Below are 9,656 nucleotides of genomic sequence, written 5' to 3'. Positions count from 1 at the left end.
TCTCACACAAATCCATACATATATCCAAATATACCCGCACGCACGCGCAATTATATATAACATGCGCAAACAACTATACAAATATGCATACGCACATAGCGCTCGTACAAACATATGCATACCTAGACCCACACAAATTCATATGCACACATACTCGCAAGCGCGCCGTAATTATTTGAAAATATAAAGAATCACTATTCTAGGAGTTTTCGAATAATAAATAAATAATAAATAAAACATTTTTACAGAATAAGAGTTGATTTTTTTGTGATCTGAAATTTCATAGCTATTAATATTTTTTTACCTGTCTTGCATAAGAAATTGAAAATAATTTTGCCATTTTATGAACGTCTGTGAAAACTCAGTTATTAACAAGTTTATTAAAATGAAAATAAACAATATTTCTTATAATTCGTATTTCATAATCTTATATTTTTAATGCCTAATTTGCACGTTCCTATACTGATTTTACTTTCTTTATTTTACATTCTATGAGTTTGAAACATTATTTAATAGTTAATTTAAATACAACTGTAATTAGTCATGTATTACATTACTATATAATAATTAGAGGTGCATGAAAATAATATTAAGTTAAAAATTATTAATTATTTTTAACATTTTTATATACGTAATTTCATATTTATAACACGTTAATACGATGGATAATAATACTCGAAAGCAATTGAGTTTATTTTTAATATACTAGAAAAATACTATCCTGACTAAAAATATAATTTTGTGTGCATCGAATGTAAATAGTTTTCAAACATCTTTTTAATAAATTTTTTTAATTAAATTTGAAAAAGTATTATATTAATACACATTTCAAATTAAAAAGAGCTTGTCTCTCAATCTCTTAATCTCTCTCTCTCTCTCTCTCTATATATATATATATATATATATATATATATATATATATATGGATCTCTAACATTAAAATTACCTGCATGTAATAACGTATAAATGATGAATAAGTTTCATCGCTACGTAGTTGGATTCGAAACATTGAAAGGCCTACGCTGCTTTTTCATGTTTCGTTTACACATTCTAATACGACGGTAAATGTAAAACAAACACATACAAGAATATAAAGTATATTCACTGCACCAGTTCCTTGGCTGCGTATATTTGCATATCAAACTTTAAAGGAAACTTGATTATATCATACTTTCATAGCAAACAAGATGCATCCGCTGTAACAATTTCACTGGGATGCAGAAAACAACGATTGATTTTTCTAAAAGTAGGAAAGTACAGAGCCATCGTTTGCGACGACTTAGAAAACGATTTTCTGTGCGATAATCCGAAGACTTGATAAAAGGATAATAAAGAAAGGATTTCAGAAGTGAAGAGAAAGGAAAGGTTGCTTTCATCTAACAAGTTGATAAAGAGCTTTTGCCGCGCGCTATCCTCGAAAAATATTGTAACCTGGATTTTTTAATTTATGAGATGAGACGAGCAGGCGTAGGTACGAATGTCTGCTGAATATCCATACAATTCGTTATAAACTTACTAATTTGCGTATTACCAGCTTTTCCACTTTTAATTTTTTCAATTTGAAAAAAAAAGATTATTATGATATTTCATAATTGTGTATTATAAAAATTTCTTCTTCATAATCTATATGTCCCTCATCCCATTATTATGTTAATTTATCGAAAATTTATTCTATTTTCAATATTATAATCAACATTTAAGTAATTATTGAAATTTACACGATTTCTTATTAAATTCTCTAGCAATAAATTAAGATTTTCAAACATTAATTTCTTTAATATTTCTATAATAATTATTTCCTTTAAATTGCTTGCAACTTATTTTCTCATTAGGGATTAATATATCAAAGAGTATATATATTTATTCAATAAAATTTAATTCTCTACGATGTAGAGCTATAACACTAATATTTCTCCAATTTTATAGAAAGTATGTAATAGTGCGCACTACTTCATATAAATATAAACCTAAAAACGTACTTACCGTACGTCTAAACCTATTAAATTTTCAACATAAAATCCCAATCAATAAAACCTTCATTTCATTCATTTCAAAGATAAAATATATTAAATATAATCTATAATCCTATGAAGGCTTATGACACCAATTATCCATAAAATAAATTAAAAAAAAATGGATAAAGAAGAGAAGGGTAGCTCCGCTTAACGAATTTGCTCAACTTAATTTCTTCTTTTTTTTTCCAAGAACATGTAGTAAGTACGTAAAGTATATGAATCGATAAAAATAAAGAGAAATAAAAGAAATAAGAAAGAGGGGGGGGGGGGGGGGGGGGGGGGGGGGGGGGGGGGAGAGAGACAGAGATAGATAGATAGATGTCATAAGAAATATGCTTAACCCAATAAAGCATGATGTGATAATGAAGTTCGCGTGGATAAAGAAAGAGTAAGTGAGAGGGATGATGGCCACGTATTAGAGACAACTGAAGCTCGCTCCGATTATTTGATTGTCGTACTCCTCAAGTATGGAAATTCGTACTCGTACCAATTCATAGGCAAAGAGAGAGAGAGAGAGAGAGAGAGAGAGAGAGAGAGAGAGTGTCTCTCTCTCTCTCTCTCTGTGTGTGTGTGTGTGTGTGTGTGTGTGTGTGTGTGTGTGTGTGACAGAGAGATAGAAATACAGAAAGTGATATAGACAGAAAGTGAGTGATAGAGGGACGGAGGTGGAGAATAGTAAGAATAGGGCTACTAAAAACGATACTTTGCCAACGTCTCTGAGCGTTCATTCAATTGTCTCACATTTCGATTGTTGAGGCTTAGCTAATAAATTATTCATACTTGGAACATATTTATATATTACATTTCTCCATTTTAATTAATACTGTTGTAATTTTTTTAAAAATTTTATATTGATAATTATTTAATCAAGTTAATACAAAGTAATGCGTAATTCTACAGTGTACTTAGTTAATCTGTATTATTCATTCGTTTTTGTATGACCACGAATAAATGGGATTACCATCAATATGTGCATTATGATGGATTATTTAGTATTGAATTCGGGGAAAATTGTACTTAAGTTAATATTACTTCGTCAAAATTTATAAATATTTGATGATGTTGAGTGATATGTATATTTTTTTCTTTGATTCGATCATACTTATTTTTCATGTTCTTGAATAAAATATTACATTATACTTTAAGCTTGTTGAATTTTATGACTAAAATGTACCAGTTTGTACGATGAATTAATTAAATTCCATTCGATTGTTACAACTTCGTGTTATAAAGTGTTTATATAAATTTTTACTGAAATAATATTCATACACATTTATTTTACGTACATTATATACGGTCTTTTTAATTTTTTATTCTTTGCGTAGGAAATACATAATAAACAAATATTCCACTAATTATAATCTATTATTTTTATCTTCTATTCGTCTTTCTCTTATCCCCCCCCCTCCTCTCCATCCCAGTAATTCTTCCATCCTGTGATCCCATCTCTCATTCCATTTTACCTTACTCTCTTACGTTCGCTTTAGAAGTCGTTTTAAGCAGATAAGAAGATGGCAGAAAATTTTTCTCTACCTCTTATGGAATTTCTTACTTAGGCCTGATTAAGGCAACTTTCGACAAAAAGTCAACATAAGCAGAAGAGAGGACAAGGTTCATAGTTTGCAAACCGCGGGCAATTTCCTCTACTCATGCCTATCTTATGTGAATTCATTCCCTTTGCCTCTTCTACCTCACCCTCATTCACATTAAGGAAAGGAGGAAGCTTTTAACGTTAGTCAATTCCGACTTCTTACGTATCCTTCTTACTTTGTACGTACGTACGTAAGTGTAGACCGTATGTGCGTTACGTGCCTCCTATAAAGTTTTCTATATCTCGCATCTAATCATATCAAACGAAAAGTCTGGAGTTAAAGTCTGTATTCGTTGCGGTAAATGTAAATTCTTTATGTGTATTATATTCGCATGTGTATTGGATACTCGCGAATGAAAGAATCCGGAGAAACTCTGATTCGCTTTTTTTTCTTTTTTTTTTTTTTCTTATACGTGTAAAAGGTAACACGTAAGTTGCAAATTTAGGACTCTAAATTGACATTCCTCGCACGCATCTTACAAGGAATTATTTATGCGACAAGCTTGCTTCGTACATTCATACAATATGCATAAACAAAAGTTGGTGAAATTTATTTATCGGATAATATTGTTATCGTTCGATTAATTAATATTCCTACAATTTTGCGCCATTTAATATATTAATAGGCATAGGCAGGCTTTATCCATTATTCGTAGGAAACGTTAATGCATCATAATCAAGGAATATCAAAAGACGATTATATTTTCATGTAGCAGCTTTCAGAATTAAGTGCATGTAACGAAACGTCATTTGCACCTCCATCGAAACATTACGAAGAGTCGTAAGAACTTTACAATATTACAATGAAAGTATTGGGTCGATCGAACGACGATAAGGAATTGTGGGAGTAAGTAAATAGTGGAAGCGTGGACCAAAGACGAACATTGCTTACCTCGTGCAGCGGCACCTGCCTCACGGCCACAAGTGCTGCGGCGGTGGCGGGGGCGTCGGTAGCGAAGGCGGCCTCTCGAGGGGCACGGGCGGCACCTCCGGCATGGCGAACCTGAGCTTTTGCCAAAAGAGCTTATCACCCCAGACGAGCACTGTATGCGTCGACACTCGCCTTCTCAGCTCACTGTCGAGGTCACGCGGGCATACGCCCCCCACGAGCAAAAGTATGACGTTGCGCCCGCGACCCTTCAGAGCCTCCCTCAGGGCGGCCTTAAACTCGAAACGCGCCCACTCGCCGTGGAGGAAATTGCGCGAGAGAACGAGGATCGTGCGCCGCGAGGAGTCCGCAGCCTCGGCGACCGCGTCGGCTACGCTCGAGCCCGCCCCGAGATCGCGATAGTGCAGGCAAAGCCGATAGTTCGTCTCGAGCCCCGGCACGAGGACTCGCGACACGAAGGCCTCGTCCACCGCGGAGTACGAGATGTAGGCGTCGAAGGGCTTCTCGAGGTCCTCGAAGGCCGCGGTCTTGTAGCAGGCGCGCAGACCGCAGCGACTGGAGGCCCAGGCGCGTAGGGCCCGTCGGTGCCTCAGGGCACCACAGAGGAGCGCCAGCGTCACAAGCAGAAGAACCCCCGTGGCAAGCATCACGGGCAAGTAGGTTTCGAAGGGCCGCTCCCTTATGCTCGAGGTGACGCTGCCGAGGATCGCGCAGCTTACGAGCGAGCCGTTGACCGGGGCCAGCAGCGGCATGCCCAGGCTGCAAGTGACGCGCTTCCAGTCGGATATCTTCTCCTTGTTGGCCGTCATCCACTTGCGCACGCGGTTCACGTAAGCGCACTCGCAGTGCCACGTATTCCCGGCGAGGCTCACCTCCACGAGGTAGGGATTGAGCGCGAGCTGCCATATGGCGAAGCTCCCGAGACGATTGTTGTCGAGCCGCAGTATCTCGAGCTTGAGGAGCGGCAGGAAGGTGCTGTTGTCGACGTAGGCGAGCCAGTTATTTTGGAGGTAAAGCTCCTGCAGAGCCTCGAGGGGTGCGAGCTCGGTGCCGTATAAAGCGCCGATGCGATTGTTCTCGAGGTGTAGGACGGCGAGCCTCCTGAGGCCGCTGAAGGTGAAGTTCCGAATGGAGACGATGTTGCTGTCGTTGGCATAAAGGATCTCGAGATTTTTGCGGCCGATGAAGGAGTGGGAGTCGAGCTCGCCAAGGTCGTTGCCGTCTAGGTAGACCTCCGTGGCGTCCATGGGCAAGCGGCCCGGCAGCCTCTCGTAATTCGAGCTGGAGCAGTCGACGACGTTCGCGGCCCAGGACTGATCGTGATAGCACGTGCAGTTGGTCGGGCAGGTCATCTCGCAGTCGCAGGCGTCAAAGTCGCAGCAGTGACAGAGGGCGAAGCAGTGCGTCGAGTAAGTGCAGAGGAATTGCGAGGGTTTGGCGTCGAGGAGGGGCACGAACGAGCGCCGACGATCGTACGGCAGCCGACAATAGACGGACTCGAGGTCCATGACTCGCGGATGCTGGCGCAGCATTAAGTAATTGATGCGCTGGAGCCACTCGGTGGTGCAGTCGCAGACGAAGGGATTGCCGCCGATGTAGAATTCAGGGAGGTATCGGTCGGCTGGTACTTGGGTTAGCTGAAAGGCCGACAAGTCCATGCGCACAATCTGATTGGCGTAGAGGTCGACGCGGGTTAGGTTGCCCTTGGCGATGAACGTCTGCGGCTCGACGACGTGAATTTCATTGTCGTTTAAGAATAGCAGCTCCACCGAGTCAGGCACCATCCGCGCGCTGACGCGCCGCAGTCGATTGAAGGACGCGTCGAGGGTGAGAAGTCGCGATCGCGGCTGAGCAACGCCCAAATCAGTTATGACATTTTTATGAAGATCCATCCACTGTAGCTGGGGGGGTAGGTAGCCGTAATCGAAGCGCTCGATCATGTTGTCGGAGACGTTGAGCCAGAGGAGACTGGAGACGTTGGCAAATGACGTCGAGATGTCGGCGAGCAAATTCGAGTCCAGTCGTATCGCCTGTAGCATTGGATTGCCCCTGAAGGCCTCGCTGTCCACGTGCTCGATCTTGTTGCGAGCGAGATTTAAGATCTGGAGGCCCGGCAGCTCGGCGAACACATCCCTCGTCACGTTGCTCACGTAGTTGTTCATCAATCTTAATCCGTATAGACCGGCCATACCTTCGAAGCTCAGCCTCTCCAAGCTCTCGATGCGATTCTCACCGAGATCGAGCATTTTTAAGATTCCCATGTCCTTTAGGGCGCCCGGCACACTCTCCAAGTTATTCCCCGATAATTGAAGATCTTGGAGGCTTGAGCAATTTTTGAAAGCGTCCGGCCCGATGCCCTCCAGCAGATTGTAATTCATTGCCAATAGGGACAGGGCGAACAGGCCGTTAAGCGATTGGCCGTCGAGGTACCTGAGGCGATTGTGCGATATTTCGAGGGTATGCAGGTTGCTCATGGGCGCGAACGTGTCGCCCGCTATCGTCTCGATTTCATTATACTTTAAATTCAAAATCTGCAGGGTATAGAGGTCCTTGAATAGCGCTGGATCGAGTTTGCTGATGCGATTGAAGGAGAGATCAAGGAGGACCAAGCGTATCAAGCCAGCGAACGTCGCGGAATTCATCCAGGAGCTCGTTAATACGTTCCTCGACAAGTCTAAAGCCACGAGCTGATTCATATTGGTGACGAGCCCCGGTGCCAGCACCCCTATCGAATTGTTCTGCAGCTTGAGCTCCTTGAGCGAATTTGCCGCCTCCCTGAATATCTCCGTGGGTAGTGCAACGATCTTATTGTCGGACAGATCGATGGTCTTGAGCGACCTTAAACCGTGGAGGGCCTCGTCCTCTACGACGGTTATGCCATTTACAGCGAGATTGAGAGTGCTGAGACGGCGTAGGGATGAAAATGCACGGGACGGCAGTACGGAAAGGCGATTGTGAGACACATCGAGGATACGAATGTCCAAGGAGCAGGGTAAGGTGGAGACGGTCGGGTATGGAATCCGTCGTCTTTGTTGCTGTTGTTTCTGCTGATGGTGCTGTTGCTGTTGCTGTTGCTGTTGCTGTTGCTGTTGTTGTTGATACTGCTGCTGTTGTTGTTGATACTGCTGCTGCTGCTGCTGCTGCTGCTGCTGCTGCTGCTGCTGCTTTTGTTGCTCCAAACGTTGATCCAAACGTCTTAATTTCCTCTCGGTTGATAAACCAAAGTCGAGCTCGCCAAGATCCTCCAGCAGATTGCGGGACAAATTCAGACTAACGAGATTGCCGAGTGGACAGAAAGTGTGACTAGGGATACGCCAAATATTGTTGGAGGACAGATCTATCTTCTCGAGCTGGGTGGCGGCCTCGAACGCACCATCTTCCAATTCTAGCGCAAACGCAAACCCGGAGCTGCTGCCCTTCCGACTATCATCCCAGCTCTCTTGCAACGTCCCACCACCATCCGTGCTAATTGTCAAGTTTCGCAAGTCGCGAAGTCCACTTAAGGCCCTCGCAGCCAGTTGGACGACTCGACATCCAGCTATCCGCACGGCTCGCAGCCTCCACAAATGCGAGAGCTCCCCCGTATTAAAGGGGATTCGAACATCGCCCCCGTCTCTCGAGTTAAATTCCACTGTCGCCCCCTCCTCGTTCACGTACCCGTCCTTGTCGCTCTCGAGGCAGACGAGAGTCAAAGAGGTGATCGACTCGCCCGGTAGCGCGCTCAGATTTACCCGGCTTTCGGCAGCTATTGTCGGCTCCTTTTGTAAACAAACGAGGCTGCCCTCGCTCATGGATTCCCACTCGCAATGTCGCGGCACTTTCAGCAATGTCGGCAGCATACTGGAATTACTACCGCTATCGCCGCTCGTCATCGTCGTCACATGATTGAGGACGAGAATCGTCAGCCGAATCGTAAATAATGTTAGCCACCGCCTACGCGTCACCCTTATCCCGGTATGCATCTTGGATTATTCGAATCTGCCACCGATGGATAATGTCGGAAAAATCATGCGCACGTACGATAGAACACGAATGGAAACCGTCGTGCGACCGCCCACCAACACACCTCAAAGTTACTTTGACAACGGCGCAGAGACTTTCGCCACCATTAGTCGGAGCTAAACATCCGAGAACACGAAATACTATTATTTATCGCTGGCTAGCCGTGTCGATGATTAACGGAGCGGTGAGGAGTGAGGGCGGGGGGTGGGGGGAGGAGGAGAGGTACCCGAGATGAACGACGGTGAGCATCCGCTGTGTAGAGGTCTCGGGCAAGCTGCTGGTGTCGTCAGTTGACAATCGAACGGACGTGTAAATGCGATTCGCAAGGAACGCTCGATCGCATTGTGACGTTATTAAGCATGTGGTGGAGGCAGCTGTCGCCACGAACACGGCGAATCGTAAAGAGAGCCGCGTAATATTGTTACGCAGCGTCGTCGAGGCGCGCACTTGGAGGGCGCGACGAGATACGATTACGCGCGACCGCTGATGAACGACAGCTCGAGGGGCCGGATCGACGAATCCTGGTCAATGTGCTTTGTCGTATCCCGAATGTCAGCCGCCTCGCGTACCTTTATCATCGCCAGTTATCGAGCCGAGCTTCGCTTTTTCTTTTCTCTTCCTTATACTCGATTTTCCATCGGCGCATCGTCCGACAGCACCTTTTTATCGCCAAATTCCCGCCCGTCCTCGCTCCTCAAGCCCATGTGTCTTTATCTCCGCTTTCCACTCTCCCAGGCTTTTCCTCGCTCTTTGTGATCCCGGCTTTCGCCGCGCACACCTTTGACAAGAGTTAGCGATTAATGGGGATACGCCGCCGTTCCGCCCACAGGTCACGTATCGCGCACCCTGCTACAACACCACATCGCGTCCCCGCCACGGCTTTCTCTTTGTCGGCGCTCCTGCTGCCCTCCCTCCTTTTTATCCTCCGAACCGTTCGTACTCTCTCCTCGCACGTCCAACACAGCCTCAACCGTCTCAACGACAAAGACACGAGCCCACCCCGATCCCCCTTCAATCCGGTCGCGCACTTTTTCAAACTTTGGTCTTACGTTCCCGTATCGCGCTCCTCTCTCTCTCTCTCTCTCTCTCTCTCTCTCTCTCTCTCTCGCTCTATCTCTATTTAATCTTTCTTCTTCCTCCTCTTTCCTCCCTCCTGACT

The 9,656-nt window shown here is 44.4% G+C and overlaps 1 protein-coding gene across 1 annotated transcript in view; it reads right to left on the bottom strand.

Annotated features, from left to right (window-relative positions):
- Window positions 1-8,631, bottom strand: part of Toll-6 (Toll-like receptor 6) — a 100,194-nt gene extending 91,563 nt beyond the window's left edge. Inside the window, exons 1-2 of the mRNA XM_011499390.1 lie at window positions 7,642-8,631; window positions 4,499-7,578 (exon numbers count right to left, since the gene is read on the bottom strand). Coding sequence (XP_011497692.1) covers window positions 4,519-7,578; window positions 7,642-8,457 — 3,876 coding nt within the window. The 5' untranslated portion in view covers window positions 8,458-8,631 and the 3' untranslated portion in view covers window positions 4,499-4,518. The remainder of the gene's footprint in view (window positions 1-4,498; window positions 7,579-7,641) is intronic.
- Between the last annotated feature and the right edge of the window lie 1,025 nt (window positions 8,632-9,656).

The sequence above is a fragment of the Ceratosolen solmsi genome, unplaced genomic scaffold, assembly GCF_000503995.2.
Source record: "Ceratosolen solmsi marchali unplaced genomic scaffold, CerSol_1.0 scaffold2, whole genome shotgun sequence".
In the NCBI taxonomy this organism is placed as follows: Eukaryota; Metazoa; Arthropoda; class Insecta; order Hymenoptera; family Agaonidae; genus Ceratosolen; species Ceratosolen solmsi.
This window is presented reverse-complemented; position numbering and strand designations above follow the sequence as displayed.